The 22,907-nt window shown below is 46.6% G+C and overlaps 1 protein-coding gene across 2 annotated transcripts in view; it reads left to right on the top strand.

The window, feature by feature from the left end:
- The first annotated feature begins 1,192 nt into the window (after positions 1-1,192).
- Positions 1,193-22,907, top strand: part of SEC14L5 (SEC14 like lipid binding 5) — an 82,924-nt gene continuing 61,209 nt past the window's right edge. For both annotated transcript variants that reach the window (XM_030212653.1, XM_030212652.1), the window contains exon 1: positions 1,193-1,347. In XM_030212653.1, coding sequence (XP_030068513.1) covers positions 1,240-1,347 — 108 coding nt within the window. In that variant the 5' untranslated portion in view covers positions 1,193-1,239. The remainder of the gene's footprint in view (positions 1,348-22,907) is intronic.

Genomic DNA, 22,907 nt, shown 5'->3' with positions numbered 1-22,907 from the left:
GGCAAAGGGAGCATGAAAACGAAGAGCCGACAGGCGCGCGGCACCCCCCCCAGCGGCGTGCAACCGGGGCGGACTGCCCCCCGCCCCCCCCTTGGTAAGCCACTGACATAAGCAACAGACAATTACAGCAATAAAAATATTCAAATAACAATACAAAGTATGGCATAGTATATTACTTACAATGGCAACACAATACATAATAAAACATTTTAATAGACAGTGTAGGGTAAAAACAAACATGGGACATATAGATAGGTAAGAGAGTAAGAAGAGTTAGACAATAAGAGGACTAATTTAAAGAGAGTTGCACAGGTCAGAGAGGTGATTAAGTATTATCTCAGCTAAAGTAGGGGTAGATAAACATGCCCTGTTACAGTATGTGCAACCAGTGTCATTCCTTGTGTGTTTGAGACTAGCAAGTTAGTTACTTCTTCCATTAAGTGCCTAGTTGAAGAGTCAAGCATTCACATGCTTCCTGAAGTAGAGATACTCTTGTATTATCTGACATTCCAGAGTGTGGGGGCTATTCCGGAGAAGGGTCGCTTGCTGATATCACATCGTGTGATGTCCTTTGGAGAGGGTGTGGTTAGCTTTTCTCCTTGGGAGGACCGTAGTGTCCTTGGAGGTGTATAGAGGGTGATCCTGTTATTTAAGTACTCTGAGCCATTTCCTTTAAGAGCCTTGAAGATCAGACAGAGAGTTTTAAATTTAGCCCTATATTATACTGGTAGCCAGTGAAGTTTTTGCAGAATTGGTGTGATGTGGTCATGTTGCTTGCAACCTTCTATTAGAGTTGCCTTCTCAATACGGCTAGTGTGTTCTGATTAGCACATGCTAACTACATAACACAGACTTAGTGTGGTAGCACTTAGTGCCTCTGAAATGGGAGGTGGTAAGTGCTCCCATGTTAATTTCTTTTTGCAGGTTCTACACACTAATGGAAACATTAGTGCACAACCTGCAAGAACAAAAATATGAACAGGCCTTTCAAAGTGGCACGGCACACATTAGAAAAAGGGTCCCTAAGTGTGTATAAATGCAAAGCAGAAGCAAAGTTAAAGTCTGATCTGTGGGGACCTTAGGTTTGATCACTGTCGTTCTGTGGCTCTGTTTCCTTTTACACTCTGACTACTGAATTCTTTCTATGCATGTCTATGCTGTTTTACAGGAAGGGCTGTCCACGCCCCTTAAGTGTGACTGACACTCTGACTGATTCATGACCTGGTGAGATGATAACGAATGAAATTCAGTTTTGAACGCTCTGATCATAGATGGGAAGAGGCAATGGTGCAGAAGTACCAGTCGCCGGTGCGTGTGTACAAGTCTCCCTTCGAGCTGGTCATGGCGGTAAGTGAAGTTGAGACACGGCTAGGGTCCACTGATCTGAGCTTCTTGTGGTCAGCAGAAGAATAGGCAAATTTAGGTGTATTCTGGCACAGTAGATAGGTGAATATTTTCTCTCTTTATTTTATTTCATTATTAAGCCCATCCTTCTGAAGCAATTCACATAAAAACATTCATGAAATGCATAAAATAACATCACAAACAAAAAGCAATTATGCATCAGCAACAGTGGCGGCCCTACCATTAGGCCAACTGTGGCAGGGGCCTCAGGCAGCATTTTTTATGGAGTAGTATCGCTCCTTTCCACCCTCCTACACCAGCCATGATCTGGCTTCTACTCCCTTCCTTCCTCAACCCCCTTCCCCGGGTTTACCTTTTTTCAGTGGCGTTCCTAGGGTGGCTGACACCCGGGGCGGATCGTCGATGCGCCCCCCCCCCCCGGGTGCTGTGCGATCCCCCCCACCCCTGGCAAAAGGACACCTCCCCCCAGCGAAAGGACACCCCCCCCAGGTGCATTTTTACCTGCTGGGGGGGTGCCGCGCGCCTGTTGGCTTCGCTCGTTCCCTGCTCCCTCTGCCCCGGAACAGGAAGTAACCTGTTCCGGGGCAGAGGGAGCAGGGAACCAGCATTGCCGACAGACACGCGGCACCCCCCCCCCCCCAGTGGCGTGCACCCAGGGCGGACCGCCCCCACGCCCCCCCCCCTTGGTACACTACTGCCTTTTTTTTTCTTTTCGATTTCCAAAAATCGGCAGTGGCAGCAATTCCCATATGCTGCCCTGCCGCCAGCACCGGCTTCTTCACTGTACTGCGGCTGCCTCTCTGACTTTCCTCAGGGGCAGGCCGCAGTACAGAGAAGAAGCTGGTGCTGGCGGCAGGGCAGAGAAGCAAATGGGAATCGCAACCACTGCTGACTTTCGGAAATCAAACAAAAAGGTAAACTTGGGGAAAGGGGTTGAGGAAGGAAGGGGGGGGGAAGGGAGGGATTTGATAAAGAATAAGTGAGTGTGAAGGGAGGGATGTTGGGGGGGGGGGGGTAAAATCCATAGGAACAACCTTGTGCAAAAACAGGGGTCAAATTAGTACTCTCAGCAAATGCAAAAATAAAATCCCAAAAAAGGTTCATTCAGACCTCCTTGCGTAAAAGTAGACAGCAACATCATAAAGCAACAAACTGCCAGGAAGCCGCCCATATGTATGGACATGCTTTATGTATGTTGCCGCCTACTTTTGCACAATGAGGTTTGAATGAATGAGAAAAACCAAGGAGTAGGGTAGATCGGCTGTTCCAAAAAACCAAGGGAGACGATAGTTCAAAGAGGTGATCTTTATTGGAACAGTTCAAAAGACTCGAGCTGCTGTGTTTCGGCATCTAAAACGCCTGCTTCAGGAGGAGTCTCGTGATGTTCGTAGTTCAGATATGAGCAAACGTTTCTGGGATCACACACAAACTTTAAATGAATGATGTGGATCCAAAGTCCATAGGAGTGCATAAAAATTTCCATCAGCTAAACGCTAAGAGAGGAATAAATGAGGCAGGTGCAGTTATACTTTTTTGGGGGTTTTTTTCTGTGTAGTTTTACAAAATACTGTACTAGGAGTAAACTGGCAGATGACAGGATAGATTGAAGCTGTGGATATCTACACCAGCTTGGGACTAGGCGTAAATGTTTGCAGAGAAAGTATACAGGGATATGTGTATTTTATAAAGAATATGTGTAAATTGTAACTTTGCCTGTGCTCTGCCCAAACTTTGTCTCAGAACATACCTACCTGCAGGCTATGTAAAAGAATATCCTGCTTATAATCGAATGAGAAAAACGCCCAAGTTCCGACCTAAATCGGGAGATGGACGTTTATCTCACAAAAACGAATAACGCGGTATAATCGAAAGCCGAACTTGGACGTTTTCAACTGCACTCCATCGCGGAAGCGTACAAAGTTGACGGGGGCATGTTGGAGGCGTGGTGAAGGCGGGACTGGGGCATGGTTATCACCCGAACAGAGATGGGCGCCTTTCGCTGATAATGGAAAAAAAGTATGCGTTTGTAGCTAGAATTTAGGGCACTTTTCCTGGACCCTATTTTTTCATGAATAAGGCCCCCAAAAGTGCCCTAAATGACCAGATTACCCCCAGAGGGAATCGGGGATGACCTCCCCTGACTCCCCCAGTGGTCACTAACCCCCTCCCACCACAAAAAATGATGTTTCACAACTTTTTATTTTCACCCTCAAATGTCATACCCAACTCCCTGGCAGCAGTATGCAGGTCCCTGGAGCAGTTGTTAGGGGGTGCAGTGGACTTCAGGCAGGTGGACCCAGGCCCCTCCCCCCCACCTGTTACAATTGTGCTGCTTAATGCTTAGTCATCCAACCCCCCCAAACCCACTGAACCCACATGTAGGTGCCCCCCTTCACCCGTTAGGGCTATAGTAATGGTGTAGACTTGTGGGCAGTGGGATTTGAGGGGGATTTGGGGGGCTCAACACACAAGGGAAGGGTGCTATGCACCTGGGAGCTCTTTAACTTTTTTTTTTGTTTTTGTAAAAGTGCCCCTAGGGTGCCCGGTTGGTTTCCTGGCATGTGAGGGGGACCAGTGCACTACGAATCCTGGCCCCCTCCCACGAACAAATGCCTTGGATTTATTCGTTTTTGAGCTGGGCGCTTTCATTTTCCATTATCGCTGAAAAACAAAAACGCCCAGCTCACAAATTGTCGAATAAAACATGGACGTCTATTTTTTTCGAAAATACGGTTCTGTCCGCCCCTTCACGGACCCGTTCTCGGAGATAAACGCCCATGGAGATAGATGTTTTCATTCGATTATGCCCCTCTATATCATCTTAGCACTGCGTAACATGCATGACAACTCCTGTGTAATATCACCCACTTGAGATCTTACAAAAATCACTATGGAATCCTTTTTACAAAGGCACGCTGAAAAATGGCTTGTGGCAATGTAGGCATGGGTTTTGGACGCACACCGATCCATTTTTTAGTGTGCCTGTAAAAAAAGCCTCCTTTTTTTTGCCAAAATGGACATGCGGCAAAATCAAAATTGCCACGCGTCCATTTTGTGTCTGAGACCTTACCGCCAGCCATTGACGTAGCGGTAAAGAATCTGGGCGGTAATGACCTACGCCCTACGCACGCCAGAAAATAAAAAATATTTTTCAGACACACATAGCAGACAAGCGCCAAAATTGAAAGTACCGCAAGGGCCACGCGGTAACTCTAATTTGGCGTGCGTTCGGTAATCATAGGCGCCTATGCGGCTTAATAAAAGGGCCCCTAGGTAGTATCGCTAAAATGTCCATAACGTAGACATAGCTTAAGATAATTAAATGTTGTTTAACAGTTGTATGAAATTATGATGACTAAATAAGTACGTAAAATTTCTCACTGAATTTCAAAGTGGTTGCAGACAAAACTGCAATAAAAAATCTAGGGGTTTACTTTTTTTATTTTTATTTTTTTTGCCTCACCCAGAAGATATTCAGTGCTAGCCACTATCTGGTACTAAAATGCCATGGTCAAGGCTAAAAAGAGACGACAAATGCAGCAGCTCAGTATCAGGCCAAATATGTCTATTATTGATTATTATGCAGAAAATAGCAAAACGAAACTGTTTTAAATGAAAGCACTTTTTTTTATTCTAGCAATGAAGTATCCAGTGAGGAATAATTTCTCCCAGAGCAGCACATTGTCTATTGGTTCAGTTGGGGGCTTGATTTCTTAGCAGGGTCCATGGCTAGGTTTGGACCTTATTCATCTGACTCTTTTTCACCAGCAGTTTCTGAATGTAATAAGGGGACTCTCCTAACTTTATCTAATTAACAATCTGAATATGATCGCTAAAAGGATAGCACCCCTGGTCAGCGCTGAAACTGGTGATTCAGCCCCGGCCTGTATCCAGACACCGCACTAATATCTGGTGTTATTTTAACTGTAGTGGTGCCAACCAGTACAGGCCGAATATTGGTCCCTATATGTTCAATCAACTTAAAATGAATTTTGTGTTGACTCCATCATAACATGTAAACCATGAGCTAGTATTTATTAATTTGCATAACATACAAACCGTCTCTCTTAGGCCAAAACAGCACCCATTGAAAGTGATGTTCACTATGAAGGGATATGAGAGAAAGCTGGTTATATCTCTCCACACCAGACATCACCGCGGAGACCCAGGCCAAGGTATCGGCCTGCTTATCTGACATTGCTGCCTGGATGTCCAACCGCCACCTGAAGCTGAACATGTCCAAAACCGAGCTCCTCGTCTTTCCACCTAAACCCACCTCTCCTCTTCCTCCACTCTCTATCTCAGTTGATAACACCCTCATCCACCCCGTCCCATCTGCCCGCAACCTCGGAGTCATCTTCGATTCCTCCCTCTCCTTCTCTGCGCATATCCAACAGACTGCCAAGACCTGTCGCTTCTTCCTCTTCAACATCAGCAAAATTCGCCCTTTCCTGTCTGAGCACACCACACGGACTCTCGTCCACGCTCTCATTACCTATCGCCTTGACTACTGCAACTTACTCCTCACCGGCCTCCCACATAGCCATCTATCCCCCCTTCAATCCGTTCAGAACGCTGCCGCACGTCTTATATTCCGCCAGAAATGATATACTCATATCACCCCTCTCCTCAAGTCACTTCACTGGCTTCCGATCAGATACCGCATACAATTCAAGATTCTCCTCCTTACCTACAAATGCACCCGGTCTGCGGCTCCTCACTACCTCTCTACCCTCATCTCCCCCTATGTTCCCCGCCCGTAACCTCCGCTCACAGGACAAATCCCTCCTTTCAGTTCCCTTCTCCACCACTGCCAACTCCAGGCTCCGCTCATTCTGCCTTGCCTCACCCTATGCTTGCAACAATCTTCCTCAACCCCAACGCCAAGCCCCCTCCCTACCCATCTTCAAATCTCTGCTTAAAACTCACCTCTTCAATGCTGCTTTCGGCACCTAACCTTTCGTGAAATATAGTATGCCCTATCAGACGGACTCTACACTTGTCTTTAGATTGTTTAGATTGTCTTTAGATTGTACACCTGTCTCTTAGATTGTAAGCTTTAGATTGTACACCTGTCTTTTAGATTGTAAGCTCCTTGAGCAGGTACTGTCCTTCCATGTTAAATTGTACAGCGCTGCGTAACCCTAGTAGCGCTTTAGAAATGTTAAGTAGTAGTAGTAGTAGTTATATATCTGAATACTGAGTTATAGAAGAGGAGGAAGTACAGAAACGAATTAACCATTTCATACACTTGACTTCTCCAAACACATCCATAAGGAAGAACAGTAGCACCTCCTGTCTTGTCCCTGTCATCCTTTTCTTACTTTGGTCTTCCTTATGGTTTCCAAGATGTCTGTTATGGCCCCCAGAGGTCAGATGTCAGCTCTGGCTTTTGTCTGGTTCTGGGTTCCTTTCTCTGGTCCTGGGTCCACTTCTCAGGGACAGTGGGTTTTGTAGCACAATAATACAACACACAGGTGTGGCTTGGAAAAAGATATTTTATAAGAAATAGGCTTACAGCAGGGACAGAAGATATTACAGCACTCATTCTGTGTGTCTCAGGGTCTGTGTATGTCTGTCCGTGAATGAGTGTCTGTCTCTGTCGGAGATGAGGAGGGGAATGCGTGTGAAATGGCTTTCTGAGAAAGAAGGTCTGCAGGTATGATGAGGTGTGTGGGGGGTGTGGGTCTGAATGTATGCTTGTGTGTTTGTCTCGCTGTTTGTCCCTCTCTAGGTTTAAATATCTGAATTCTTTTTCTCAGCACCGGCCTGTGATACAATTGGTTTGTTTGATCCTAGGTCTCCTGATTACCCAATGTACCTGAATGACTATAACTCACCTTGAGCTACTACTGAAAAGGTGTGAGCAAAATCAAAATAAATAAATGTATGTATTCTCTGAAGCTGCCTGTATGTAAGTTTTGAATCTTCAGTGAGCTGCATTCATGCTGTTCCTGGAAAGGAATTGTTTATACATTGTTTTCTCCCAACCAGGGGCTGAGTTGCAGTGTCAGCTGCAGAGCCGCCTGGTCCCAGCTGCATGGTTCAGGCTATTTCTGGAATGTTTGTCATATCCATTTGGTGTGGACCTTGCTTGTCTTGTATGCCAGCTGCCACCTTCTGAATGGCCTCTTTCTGTGAGCCTGGGTGAGTGAGAGAGATCACTGGATCCTATCCAGGTTATGAGGACACTGGAGCAGTAGGTGCTGGGGACCAGGTCACCTGATCTCCATCTAATAATCAAATACCAGGAGATCCTACAGAAAGGGAAAAGAAATCCTTTATTTAATTGACTTTTCAAACATAGCAGTAAGAACAATAATAACAATGATTAAGTTTCAAAAAATGTAAGGAACCAAAAGAAGTGCTTGATCAGCAAGGAGAAATAAACAATAGAATATAACGTTTCACGTAGGCATATATTTTCCAACAATATTCCTATCAAATTGCTCCCAGACCTTTCGAAAAAGTACCTAGAAACTATTCCCTCTGAACAATTCTAGCTCCTAGAGTCTCTCTCTCAAAATAACTAACCCGTTCCATAAGATTCCTCTGAGCGATGGATGCTTGGAATGCTCTCCCACGGGAGGTGGTGGAGAGGAAAGCGGTAACGGAATTCAAACATGCATGGGATAAACATAAAGGAATCCTGTTCCGAGGGAATGGATCCTCAGAAGCTTAGCCGAGATTGGGTGCCAGAGCCGGTGGTGGGAGGCGGGGCTAGTGGTTGGGAGGCAGGGATAGTGCTGGGCAGACCTATACGGTCTGAGCCCTGATACAAATCAAGGTAAGGATACACAAAAAGTAGCACATATGAGTTTATCTTGTTGGGCAGACTGGATGGACCGTGCAGGTCTTCTTCTGCCGTCATCTACTATGTTACTATGTTTTTCAGGATTCTTCCAGTTGCCCAGGTCTTGCTGCATCCAAGGAAGTGGAACCTACTTACTTGGATGCGGCAAGACCCAGACAACCTCAGCAATCATGACACCAACCATGGAAACCTTAGTTGTATCCCCCCTCTCCTTGTTGTGGCTGCCAGATGTATACATGTGACCGCTTTGGAAAGGGTAGGTGTCCCAGCACTTAAAGCAGATGCCAGGGGGAGAATGATATGGTTATTGAAGAAGTTAACTGTAATGGGTGGAACAAATGCTTGTTTATTTTGGATTTAATATTCTGCTTTTCTTATGCTTTGATGTCCCCATGCATACCTCCGACCCACCCCCATCCTCCCACCCTGTCAGACTGTCATAGTAATGCTTGAATGTTTTCACTTATATACACTGTCAGCTAGCACATTTGCTTATTTCCGATCTGACGAAGAAGGGCAACCTTCGAAAGCTAATCAAGAAATGTATTAAGTTATGTCCAATAAAAAAGGTATCATCTTATTTTCTTTTCCATGTTTTATTTTGTTTTATTTCTATTGATAACCTGCTTTTCTTACAAACCAAGGTAGTATATGAAGTTAAATAGAGAAAACAAGTGGAAAGGAACTCCATAACCAATAGCAAAGAGAAAAGAAAGTAGAGAAGACAGGAGAGATATAGTAGCAGGCCAGTAAGTTCCTTAACACCCCCACCAGAGGATGCCCTCACATGCTAGAGTAAAGGCCTTAAACATAGGATATGATGACTCAAGCTGCAATGGTGCAGGAAGGGAGTTCCATCCAGAAAGAAGAGCCTAGAGAAAAAGAAAGCACTGTTCCTGGTTAACATAGTAGATGATGGCAGAAAAAGACCTGCACGGTCCATCCAGTCTGCCCAACAAGATAAACTCATATGTGCTACTTTTTGTGTATACCTTACCTTGATTTGTACCTGTCCTTTTCAGGGCACAGACCGTGTAAGTCTGCCCAGCACAATCCCCGCCTCCCAACCACCAGCCCCTCCTCCCACCACCGGCTCTGGCACAGACCGTATAAGTCTGCCCAGCACTATCCCTGCCTCCCGCCACCGACTCTGCCACCCACTATCCCTGCCTCCCGCCACCGACTCTGCCACCCAATCTCGGCTAAGCTCCTTAAGATCCATTCCTTCTGAATAGGATTCCTTTATGATTGTCCCACGCGTGTCTGAATTCCGTTACCGTTTTCATTTCCACCACCTCCCGCGGGAGGGCATTCCAAGCATCCACTACGCTCTCCGTGAAAAAATACTTCCTGACATTTTTGAGTCCAGGCGTGCAGTAGAGACTGATGGAATAGCTACATGGAAGCGCCATTTGTAGAATATTTAGAAGCCAGAGATGGAGAGGGTATGGAGATAGTTGGGCAGGGGGTTGGGCTAACAGGCTAAGCAGATGCCTCTAAAACCATACTTGATGGAGTGAGAGATGGGGGGGGGGGCAGTGGATAATTTTTTTATGTATGTGGATTTGTAACCAGGTTTGAGTTGATTGGGCTGGTAATGTGTGTACATGTGATTTTCTTTGCCTTCTTCAGAATCTGATGATAGAACAAATGACAAGAGACAAGAGTTTTGTCAGGTAAATGTAATGTAAAAATGTTGTGTATACACAAAGCAAATGTTGATTTATTACATAATAAAAACTTTAATGAACAGTTAAGCTTTTTTAAAAAAGTCTTGATTGTTTTAAGTCTAAATGTCCTTTGTCGTAGCAAATCTAAATTAGCTTTGTTGCCAAAAACTTCCTTCAAAACCCATAATAAGTTAAATAGCTGATCTGAATTGATCTGAATATTCCGGGATGAACAGTCAAGATGTTGTGTAAAGTGACTTTGAAGCAAAAGTCTAAACATGCCAAACACAAAGCTGCCAACTTGGACTCCAGGATAAAATTATTCAAAGGTTTGAATATTCTTTGGGGTACTGTCAAGTCCATCACTGTAAAGTGGAAATAGTTTGTCACCATCAAGATGCTGCCTTGATCAGATCAAATCATGAGCCATGGGCTAAGGACACTCCTGATGAAGGTCACTGTAAAGCTAATTTATAAAGGCATTTTCACACATATATGACAGTATACATGTAAAATGCTGATAATAAAAGTTCATATGATGCCCACAACACACAGCCCCTAATTCTATGAATGTGCACACACAATTTGATGCTTAGAATGTTATAGTCTAATGCCAGTTTTTTTTTTGTTACATTTGTACCCTGTGCTTTCCCACTCATGGCAGGCTCAATATGGCTTATATGGGGCAATGGAGGGTTAAGTGACTTGCCCAGAGTCACAAGGAGCTGCCTGTGCCTGAAGTGGGACTTGAACTCAGTTCCTCAGGACCAAAGTCCACCTCCCTAACCACTAGGCCACTCCTCCAGTTATGCATATAAGAACATAAGGATAGCCATACTGGGTCAGACCAATGGTTCATCTAGCCCAGTATCCTGCTTCCAACAGTGGTCAATCCAGGTCACAAGTACCTAGCAGAAACCCAATTAGTAGCAACAATCCATGCTTCCAATACGGGGGGTGGGGGGCAAGCAGTGGCTTCCCCTGTCTGTCTCAATAGCAGACTATAGACTTGTCCAGACCTTTTTAAAACCCAGATATGCTAACTGCTATTACTACATCCTCCAGCAACGAGTTCCAGAGCTTAACTACTCTTTGAGTGAAAAAATATTTCCTCCTATTTGTTTTAAGTGTTTCCATGTAACTTAATTGAGTGTCTCATAGTCTTTGTACTTTTTGAAAGAGCGAAAAACCGATTTACTTCTACTCATTCTATACCACTCAGTATTTTGAAGACCTCAATCATATCTCCCCTCAGCTGTCTCTCTTCCAAGCAGAAGAGCCCTAACCTCTTTAGCCTTTCCTCATATGGGAGGAGTTCTGTCCCCTTTATCATTTTGGTCGCTCTTCTGTGAACCTTTTCTAATTCCGCTATATCTTTTTTGAGATATGGTGACCAGAATTGAACGAAATATTCAAGATGAGCTCACACCATGGAGCGATACAGAGGCATTACAGTATTCTTGGTCTTATTTACCATCACTTTCCTAATAATTCCTAGCATCCTATTTGTTGTTTTGGCCACCGCTGCACACTGGGCAGAAGATTTCATCATATCATCTACAATGACACCTAGATCTTTTTCTTGGGTGCTAACCCCCAAGGTGGACCCTAGCATCAGGTGTAACGTACTACACCAAAATTGTAATGCCCACAGGCAAAAGGGGTGTGTTATAGGTGCGGAAATGGGGGTTTCGTAGGCGTTCCAAAAATTTTGTGTAGTTATAGAATATGGCCCATTGCACCTAAATCTAAGTGCTGGGATTTATGCTACATTTTCACTGGTGTAAATGGAGGCATGTAGTTTTAGGACACTAGGATATCAAGCGTATTCTATATGTTGCGCCTAAATATAGGTGCCCCTTATAGAATACGCTTCAGCAGAAATGTTTTCCATGCAGATTTTCTAGGTGCCATATATAGAGTCTGTCCCTACATGTGTAACTACAACTTTGTATGTTCATGCTTAGCGTGTACCATCCCAGTGCCTAACTTTAGGCAACCTGTAGAAAATTCCCATGGAGTGGAGGAGTAGCCTAGTAGTTAGTGCAGCACCCTAAGAACAAGGGCAACTGGGGCTCAATTCCCACTGCTGCTCCTTGTGACTCTGGGCAAGTCACTTAACCCTCCAATGTCCCAGGTACAAAATAAGAACATTTAAATCATATGAAAACCATTCTGATTGTCTTCACAGAAAGGCAGTATATCAAATCCCATCTTCTTTCCCTTTCACAGTACATGCAACCCAGGTGTAGGCATGTTCAAGGATAGTTTTTGGGTGGAGTCATGATTTTTGCATGTACTTTACATATAAACACAGCCACTCCTGAGCAGGAGCAAATGTCTGCATCTTTGCTTTAGCTGCAATTTATGTAAGGTTTGTGCTTGTACTTTATTGGCACATGAGCCTTTAGCCCCCTAATTGTGTAAAAGTCACCAGAAGATTGTGCAAGCAAGTTTAGGCATGTTTCCAATATTGTGTGTAGTTTAATTTTTTGTTTATTTCTTTATTTATTAGGATTTATTTACTGCCTTTTTGAAGGAATTCACTCGAGGCGGTGTACAGCTAGAATAAGTCAAACATAAGCAATAGGCTATTACAGCAGTAAAAATATTCCAATAACAGTACAAAATATGGCATAATATACTATTTACAATGTCAACACAATACATAATAAAACATTTTAATAGACAGCATAGGGTTTAAGCAAAGATAGAACATATTTTTTATTTATTTTTGTTACATTTGTACCCCGCGCTTTCCCACTTATGGCAGGCTCAATGTGGCTTACATGGGGCAATGGAGGGTTAAGTGACTTGCCCAGAGTCACAAGGAGCTGCCTGTGCCTGAAGTGGGAATCGAACTCAGTTCCTCAGTTCCCCAGGACCAAAGTCCACCACCCTAACCGATATAGATAGGTAAGAGAGTAAGAGCAGTTAGAAAATAAGGGGACTAATTTAAAGAGAGACAGAGAGATGCTTAAATATTATCTCAGCTAGGGTAGGAGTGGATAAACCTATCCTGCTAGAGTATATGCAGCAGGTGCCATTCCTTGTGTGTGTGTTTGAGACTAGCAAGTTAGTTACTTCTTCCATTAAATGCCTGGTTGAAGAACCAAGCATTCACCTGTTTCCTGAAATAAAGATAGTCTCGTATTATGCGGAGCCTTTCAGGGAGTGCATTCCAGAGTGTGGGGGCTACTCCAGAGAAGGCTTGCTTGCAGGTATCACATCAGGTAATGTCCTTTGGAGAGGGTGTGGTTAGGGATACTCCTTGTGAGGATCTTGGTGTCTTTGGATTAGGGTTACCATATGGCTGCAGACAAAAAACAGGGCAGGTTGAACCAGTCCAGATTTTACTTCCATTGAAAGCAATGGAACTATGTGTGTAGAGGGTGATCCGGCTCTTCATAAAAATCAAAACATATGAAAACAAACAACTTTCATCATAAATTTATTTAAAATAACTAAGATTAAAAACAGGAAAACTTCAATTCAATGCAAACACTTGATGGAATAAATGCGCTTTCAAGTGCTTTATAATTAAAACGGTCTCCAATACAAAACATATGAGCACAATCTTCATCTGAATGGACATGGTGAAAATAGGGAATGTCTAATAGACATTTCTCTTGAGAGTGTAATACTCTTGGTTGGTCAATACATTTTCAGACATGATGCAATACTTAAAAGTGCATCATTATTAACCAATTAGTGCCCAATGTTCCCATATTTGTTCCCACATATGGGAACATTGGGCACTAATGGGTTAAGGGCCTTAAAGGGTAAAGCCAACACCTTAAACCTGATGCACCAAATAATCAGTGACCAATCAGGCCCTGTAATAAAGGAGTGAAATGAGCAAAACGAGAGACCCCCTCGAATTATCCTGGAGATGTGAAATATTTTATTAAAAATGCAGCCCGTGCTTCATACAGGAACCTAGATATTTCAAATGTTTGCTAAAGAAGTGTAGCGGAACCCAGGAGTCTATTCAGAGAGATTGGAGTGTGTAATCCTGTCCCTTGCCCCTGGTAAGGGGAAAATACTTCAGCCCTAGAGGCTGAAATAAGAGAGACAATCAGACTTAGATATAGGCGCAACCAGTAAAAATCTTTATTGGTATCTCACTAAGCCAATGCAAAATAATTGTTCTCTCTGGAGCAGTTTGTCACCCAGTAGCCAGACGCACAGACTGAATAACAAAACTGCTCAGCAAAAACTTTTTTATACACATATATACTGTTGTAATTTTCATTTCTCCTAAATCATGTGATTTCTCCTAAAGTAACTTATGGTCATATATGGATTTTCCTGATACCTTCCATCACACAATATAGTAATATACAAAAATGGCAATTTCCTGTATTCTACCATCCTCTCCTACTTGTGTTCACACGCACACTTTGTGGCAATTGGCTAATTCCTTATCAGCAACGCGTGCTCCCAGCGTGCAAAAAACCATGTAGCAAGCAAGTAGATATTATAAAACACAAGGAGGGGCATAATCGAACAGAGTGCCCAGGTTTTCCTGAGGACGTCCTCGCATGATGTCCCGGCAAAGGGGCGGGGAGCCCGTATTATCGAAACAAGATGGGCGTCTATCTTTCGTTTCGATAATACAGTCGGGGATGCCCAAATCTCAACATTTAGTTCGACCTTAGAGATGGTCGTCCCCGGTTTTCAGCGATAATGGAAAACGAGGACACCCATCTCAGAAATGACCAAATCCAAGGCATTTGGTCATGGGAGGAGCCAGCATTCGTAGTTCACTGGTCCCCCTCACATGCCAGGACACCAACGGGGCACCCTTGGGGGCACTGCAGCGGACTTCATAAATTGCTCCCTGGTGCATAGCTCCCTTACCTTGGGTGCTGAGCCCCCAACCCCCCCCCCAAAAAAAACCCACTCCCCACAACTGTACAACACTACCATAGCCCTAAGGGGTGAAGGGGGGCACCTACATGTGGGTTTGTGGTGGGTTTGTGGTGGGTTTTGAAGGGCTCACATTTACCAGCACAAGTGTAACAGGTGGGGGTGGGGATGGGGATGGGCCTGGGTCCGCCTGCCTGAAGTGCACTGCACAGTGGCATAGCTAGGTGGGGCGCAGGGGGAGCGGTCGCTCCCCCAAATGGATTTTTCAAAATAAACGGCACCTATGCGCTGCTGTCTTCCCGCACGGACCGCGGTGCCATAACAAATAGGAAGTGCGGGATCATTGTTTGTCTTGTCCTCACCTGACAGACAGCTCCTAGAGTGCTTGCTTCTGCTCTAACATACAGCACCAGGAAGGGAACAGACTGCTGCACTGCTAAGCCATGTGGACAAGCTGCTCTTGACGACGTTCCTCTTTCTCATCTGTTTTCTCCGACTCCAAGCAGCACTGTGGGGCAGAGCCAGGCCCAGGGGTCCTCCTCAGGCACTGCCGCGGTCAGCGCAGTGTTAGGCACCGCAGTACAGTCCAGCTGTTCGGCGCTCGGAGGCGGAGCCTCTCAGCCTCGGCGTCAGCTATGTGAGCCGAGCACCTCTCTGACGCTGTGTGGGGTAAAGGACCGTGCATGGACGCCAACACTTGAAAGCTCATCAGAGAGAGGTAACAAACTTATCCTATGGTTGAAAAATACTGGAGTTCTTTAACTTCTTGGATGAGACAAAGTGTGAAAATGTGCAATAAGGGGGAGTTTCCCTTTTAGGCAGTGAGAATTGGCAGCTCTTCTAGAAGAGGAGTCAGAAATAATACATATATTATTCTACCTGTGGATCCCAAGGTTTCTGCTTTCCTCCTGGTTTTTTTGGCCCAAGAAGGCAGTTCTGTAATTTTTCTTCTCTTATCTGCCTGAAAATTGGATATTTATCATGATTAAATGTCAAATGACTGATAAGTCAGAAATATGGAAGCAGCCAATTTTGGTTAATACTAGACCAGAATATATTAATATTTTGCTCAGAGACTAAGCATCTATCTAACTCCGTTCTGGAAAACTTGTTTCCTCAGAGTCTGTACAAGATTATATATTAAACATGTGCTGAGTGCTAGTCCTAATTAAATATGTAATACGCCATGATATGGGTATTACTAAAAGGGCACTCAATTTATTTATCAGTCGCCTGTGCGACTAAGATGAAGGATTGTGCTAGCATGTCTGTGTAGGAATCTGTAACGGTACAGCTTGTTCTAGTTTCCCAGTAGTAGGTATATTGGTGAATATTTTTTCTATGGTGAGTTGCAAGTGGGGTACACAGAACTGGAGGTGCAAGGTTTATATTGAGTTACTATCCCAGGGTGGGCAACCTGTGATCTGCCATTGAATTTTGTGCAGTGTGTGAGACTATGGGAAGTATATACAGAAAAGGGCCCACACAAAAGTCATTAACCAGAGTTTTGGTGATTTTAGCCACTCGAGAAGTTTGTTTTCATCATTTTGTGTGTGTGTGTGTTTCTGCATGTGCCTAGACCAATGGTTCTTAACCAAGGAACTTTGTTTATTGAACTTTGGTTTTTCTCTCTGTTTTAAGAGGCATAATACAAGTACTTGTAAGTTGATTAAAGTGTCTAAAGTTTCAGTAAAAAGATATCAGCGTATACATTTGCTTTATATTTATTAGCCTGTATTTCTGTAAATTCAGATTCAGTACTGTACCAGCACTGTCACTAAATCCACCTCAGCATTTTTCTAACTGCAGCCTATTGTATGAAATTCCACTTTACAGCACACAAATGCCAATGTCTTGCCATGCTAATATAGGCTGCAAGTGTAAACAATATTTGTTCGGTCTATGTTTGTATTTGTGTTTGCACTTGGCTGCCACTTGGCAGTACATTGTAAAAGGTCAGAGAAGTTCCTATTTGGTTGTTACCTTTATAAGAGAGTCAGAGCCTAGGTACATTCCCTTTGGAAAATGTGCTAATCCCAATGAGACTCTAAAGCAGCCACCAGTGTCCCCTAAGCTTGGGGCGCATTAGCAGTGCCTTGACTTTTCTATGAATGTCTAGTTGTGAAACAGGTGGGAAATCAGAAGACGAAAGGCAAATATTTGGTTCCAAACAAGGCAACTTTATTGCTAGCAAGTGAACAGCACTGAGTCGTCTCGGGACACTGTGTGTCATAAACCATCTGACACTTACATTTATACTTCCCTACTGGGCCTGCGCATTTGGCCCCTTACACGTCACAACCGACATGCGCAGTAAACATTTGTAGTTCTTACAGTACAAAATTGTAGTCTCAGTACGTACACACGTCATAACACTGAAATGATACTGGCAAGAAAAACGAAACTTAGCAGCTTATTCTTTACACACACAATGCTCCTTTCTAGCACATGAGATAAGGTTCGGCTCAGGAATGCAGGGGGGTGTCAGCACCCACCAAGGTCGTCTATTCAGATGGCGTTGCTACATGCAAGCTGGTCTTGTATAAGCCTTGCTAACTATTGTTACAAGCTATATGTCTAATAGCCCTGCATTCTGTCTGTACATTAGTAAACAGCAAAGTTCTTTTGTTAGTAACCAGTAGAACTGGATAAGGCACAAATGTCCAGTGCAGTAATGGGGTGTGGCTAAACAGCCAAAAGCAGAGGTAGAGTGCATAAGTATAAGTTCATCAGTAGGCACAAAACATGAGGTTGTCCTGTTGCTCAGTAGTATTCATAGTATTTGAACAGTATCCGGCGTTCCACTCCTTCATTCCCCCCTTTTGATACTTGAACATCCATTTTGGTGGAGAGTATCACCTCCATGAGCCCTGAAAAGGAAAGAAAGGACAAGGGTAGTCAGCGAGAGAGGCAACAAGCGAGCCCTAAGCCCTTGCGCAGCCGTTGGTTGCTTCGCCGGGGTTGAGACGGAGGGCCCCTAGTGGAATCCCCCCCCTTTGTATCCGGTCTTGTGCTGACACAAGGGTAATGGCCCCTTAAGTGACTCAGGGGGTTCAAAGTGCACATCAGCCACAAGGTGCTTCGTCGTAAGCTTCATCAGACTGGGGAATGGGGGAGTACATCTGGAGAGCCATGAGCTGGGCAGCAGCCCGGCGGTCAGCGATGCTCTCCATGGTGGAGCGGAAACATCTGAAAACAAAGGGAAGAGATAAAGGAATTAGTAAGCAGGACAACAAAAACAGGCCACCCATGACAAGGAGGCCTTGCAGGCTCCCGGAGGTTGGCAACCAGCTGGTGAGGGAGGAAGTCCAATCCCACGCACTGTTCCAGGTCTGGACGGGGACGTGGGCGAGTTTCACCATCCGGTCAGTTATTTCTCTGATGACATGGCTCTGGTCATCAATTTGTAAGCAGCAATTACTGAGGTTAAACTTGCCACACACCCCCCCCTCCTGGGCTAAGAGGTAGTCGAGAGCCAAGCGATTTTGGTAAACGGCGGTAATGAGCTTAGTGTTCTGTCGAGCTAGGATATTGAGGGCAAGGGCCGAATCGTTAGTGAGGATTTCGAGTACGGCCTGTAGGCGAATAATACGATTCAGCATATAGATAGGGGTACGGTACCCGTATGTACCATCTTCAGCCCATGTGGCCGGTCCATAGTAATGAATGATGCGTTCAGGCGGCCACTCGTTGTCTTTCCAGTCTCCAATTTGGACTTTGGGCTTGGTATCTAGGAAGGACCGTTTACGTCTGGCCGGGTTATCTGGCCCCTTTTCCACGTATAGGGGGATACCCAAAGTTTCGCCAACTCGCAGGGGCAAAAGGAAAAAGCTAGGTCGAACAGTGCCCAAGAGACAGGTACCGTACCAGCGGGCCGGGAGCTGTTCGTAGGCCCTGCGCCCGCAGATATAGTAGTAGCCCGCTGGGGCTACCCACTTGAGGGAAGCGTTGCCTCCGTATGTCCATGTCGTGTTCAAGGTGGGTTCTGTCCAGATAGGCTCCGGGGCGGGCAGGTTATCCGTTTGCCACCAGGTCGTCCGGCTTCCATTATACTGAAGGACCCCCGTGTTTGTAGTATCTTGGTTTGGTAGGGCTGTGGCAGATAGTGAGATTTCCTTGGAGGCATCTGTGGAACTGTTGGAGGCCATTCGGAGTGATGAGGGCACAAGTCGGGAGAAGCTGGCAATCGCCTTCCGGGGGCTGCGTCTGGTGAATGAGGGTAGTGACTAGGTGATATCCTCCCTCTATACGGTGGCGCACGAGGCGCAAACATTCAGTGCAATTCAGGCTCAAAGTGGCAGGATAGCTCGGGACTGCACACAGGAGAAGGAAGATGGTCAGCATCATATATATGGTGGGAGGTATCCAAGCTTTTGCAGCAAGAAGATAATGAGGCCCACGATGAAGGCAGCAATAAACAGAGAGCCGAAAACGCAGTGGGTCCAGAAGCTAAGTTCCTGTTGCTGGGCAGGCATGAATCTGGTGGTTTACGTCTTCCTTAGAGTCAGCCGTAATGGAGCGTCAGGATGTTGGTGCGCAGTCCAACGCTTCAGGGTGCTGCTAGTGGGAGCAGCAGGTTTCAGTCGGGTCCAATGTATCCACACTGGGCTTCCTGCAATTTTAACAGCGGTTGAAGTCGTTAGGAGAACAAGGGAGGGCCCCTTCCATTTGGGCTTTAGGCAGTCAGATTCATCCCACTCTTTTACCCAGACCTCATCTCCTACCCTGAACCGATGTGTGGGATTGGAGAGAACCAAGGGAGCTACTCTTTCAGTGTATTGCTGGATGTCTTGCACTACCTGGTGTAAAGCTCTCATCTGTTTCACTAAGGAACTCTCACCCTGTATCTGCAAGGAGTCGGGAAAGGAGGGTAGTGGTGGTGGCCTAGCATACATCATCTCGTAAGGAGTAAGGCCGGTAGCCTTGGGGGTACACCTAAGATGCAGCAAGGCCAGTGGAAGCAGGTCGGGCCATTTGGCTTTTGCTTCTTGGCATAGCTTGGCTAGCTGGTTCTTCAGGGATCGGTTAGCCCTCTCCACTACTCCACTGCTTTGGGGTCTCCAGGCACAATGCAACTTCCAATCGAGGCCCAGTCTGGTACTGAGCTGTTGTGTTACTTCGCTAGCGAAGGCGGGACCATTGTCAGAGTTGATTTGCTTGGGGAGACCATATCTGGGTAGGATTTGATGAAGTAGTAGGGAGGTAACTTCTTTAGCCATTTCCGTTCTAGTGGGCTGGGCTTCAATCCATCCGGTGTAGGTACACACGGCGACGAGGATAGCTTTGTAGCCGCGCGCCGGGGGCATGTGTGTGAAGTCAATCTGGCACACGTGGAAAGGGCTGGTGCCTCGGAGAACATGTCCTGGCATAGGGCCGGGCCCCGTTCGAGGGTTGTTCCGGGCACAAGTCGCGCATCGGCTGGAAGCGTTTTTTGTCCACAGGGATAGTTTGTTGATGTAGTAGGTCTTTTCAAGTAAGCGCCCCAGGGCGTCCCTTCCCAGGTGGGTACGGTCGTGAGCCTCCTTGGCCACCGTCCAGGCCAAGGCTTCGGGTATCCATATGCGCCCATCCTGCAGTATCCACCAGCCATTGCGTGACTGTAGACCCTCTTGTTGGGCCCATTCCGTTTCTTGGGGGGTGTAGATAGGGGTCTCCGTAGGGAGCTGGACGACGAGTACGGGGTCAGAAGGGTGAGAGGAGTGGGGGAGCTGACTTGCCCTTTTTGCAGCGTCGTCTGCCCGCTGATTTCCCCGGGCAATAGGGTCCGTTCTCCCGGTGTGGGCCCTACAGTGCATCACAGCCACCTTCTTCGGTTTCCATACTGACTCAAGTAACTGGCAGATCTCAGCGGCATTTGCAAGTCCTTTCCCCTCAGCTGTCAAAAATCCCCTCTCCTTGTACAAGGCTCCGTGCACCTGGAGGGTGAGGAAAGCGTATTTGGAGTCTGTGTAGATGTTAACAACCTTTCCTTCAGCCCACTGGAGGGCTCTGGTGAGGGCAATCAGTTCCGCCTTCTGGGCTGACGTTCCGGGCGGCAGAGCCATAGCCTCGATCACGTGGTCCTCAGACACAACAGCATAGCCAGCTCTTCGAATTCCCTCTATCACCTGGCTGCTTCCATCGGTAAAAAGGGTAATCCCCCCTTGCCAGGGTTGGTCCTTCAGGTCAGGTCTGCTCGAGTGCACAGTGGCCATTACCTCCTCACAGTCGTGGAGTGGTGATTCAGGGGCCGGAAGGAGGGTGGCAGGATTAAGGTTGGTTGTGTCCAGGATCCGCACCTCCGGATTTTCGCACAGGAGGGCTTGGTATTTAACCAATCGGGAGTTGGTCATCCATCTAGGTCCGTGGCTCTCGAGTAGGCCGCGGATGGCGTGGGGTGTGGTCACAAAAAGTGTTTGGCCAAACGTGAGTTTATTGGCCTCGTGTATCAGCAGACAGGCCGCCGCAATGCTTCGGAGGCAGCCCGGCCATCCTCGTGCCACGTTGTCCATGCTCTTGGAGAGGTATGCTACAGGGCGTTGCCAGGTGCCGACCAGTTGGGTGAGGACTCCAAGTGCCAATCCCTTCTTTTCGTCGATGAACAAGTGGAACGGCTTAGTCACATCTGGCAGTCCGAGCGCTGGTGGGGCCGCAAGGGCATCCTTAAGGTCCTGAAGGGCTTTCAGTTCGCTTTTCTCCCACCGGAGATCTTGGCCCTCGAGTTCAGGCCCCTTAAGTTTGGCATACAAACTGTGGGTCAGGATAGCAAAATTGATGATCCAAATGCGGCAATATCCAGCGGCTCCGAGGAGTGCCCGTAGTTCCTTCTTATTTGCAGGAGTGGGTTGGTTGCGGATGGCTTGGGTTCGGGGGGTACCGAGCCTTCGGGTTCCTTCTCGGAGGCGGAAACCCAGGTATTCGACTTCGATCTCGCATATCTGGGCCTTCTTGCGACTGGCCCGGTACCCCTGGGCTTCCAGGGTTTTCAAGAGGTAAAGGGTAGCCTCTGCACAGTCCGTGTATGTTTCACGGGCCACCAACAGGTCATCCACGTATTGGACGACAGGCCCATACTCGTCCTGATACGTCTTCAGGTCCTGGGCGAGTTGGTCGCCGAAGAGGGTAGGCGAGTTCTTGAACCCCTGGGGAAGACGGGTCCATGTATATTGCTGCTTGGTTCCCGTCTGCAAGTCTTTCCATGTGAAGGCAAACAACTTTTGGCTGTCAACAGCAAGAGGGATGGAAAAGAAGGCGTCCTTCAAATCAATGACACTGTACCACTTAGTCTGGGATGGCACTTGGGCTAGGATGGAGTAGGGGTTTGGTACGAGGGCAACTATGTCGGCTACCTGGTTGTTGACTTTTCTCAGGTCCTGGACGGGTCTGTATTCTGATGTTCCTGGCTTCTTGACGGGCAACAATGGAGTATTCCACGCGGATCTAGTCGGTTTAAGGACCCCTTGTTGGAGGAGTTTCTGTAGGTGAATTTGCATACTATGCCGGGCCGCATAGGGGATATGGTATTGTCCTTGGGTGACAACTTGAGCGTTCGGTTTGAGCTCAATCCAGATAGGGATAGCGTTAACGGCCAGTCCTCCGGGGTTCACTTCTGCCCATACATCAGGCACTTCATCCATTATGGCTCGTCTCTGCTGGGCAAAAGAGGTATTCTGGTCGTAACGGCAGCTGCCAGGCCCTACAGTTGGGGGAGCGTGTAGTCTCCATTCTTCTCTTACTGGGCAGATGAGTGTCACTGGCCGATCTTCAAAGCGAGCTTCTACCTCACCCGTGGTCTTGAACTTCAAGGTGGCCTGGAGCTTACAGAGTAGGTCTCGACCAATTAAGGGGACTGGGCATCCAGGGATGTGTATGAACTGATGGGACACCATCGTCCCTCCGATCTGGACTTGGCGCTCTTTGAGGAGGGGGGCCGCAAGGGATTTCCCGGAGGCTCCCACAATTGGTATAGTTTCTTTCGTGGCTGGGGCTATGGCGGTGGTGATAACAGATCGCTGGGCCCCCGTGTCTAGTAAGGCCTTCATAGATTCTGTCCCCACCCGAATTTCCACCAGAGGGTCAGTGGGGACTCTGCCCTCCCGGTTTCTTCATGCTGTGCTGTCTCGGGTGGCGTCCACAGCCATCTGCCATTCCCTCCGGTCATCCCGTCCTCTCTCTCTTCGGCCCCTTCCCCGGCCTCGCCTGGGGGC

The sequence above is a fragment of the Microcaecilia unicolor genome, chromosome 8 (assembly GCF_901765095.1).
Source record: "Microcaecilia unicolor chromosome 8, aMicUni1.1, whole genome shotgun sequence".
Lineage (NCBI taxonomy): Eukaryota > Metazoa > Chordata > Amphibia > Gymnophiona > Siphonopidae > Microcaecilia > Microcaecilia unicolor.
This window is presented reverse-complemented; position numbering and strand designations above follow the sequence as displayed.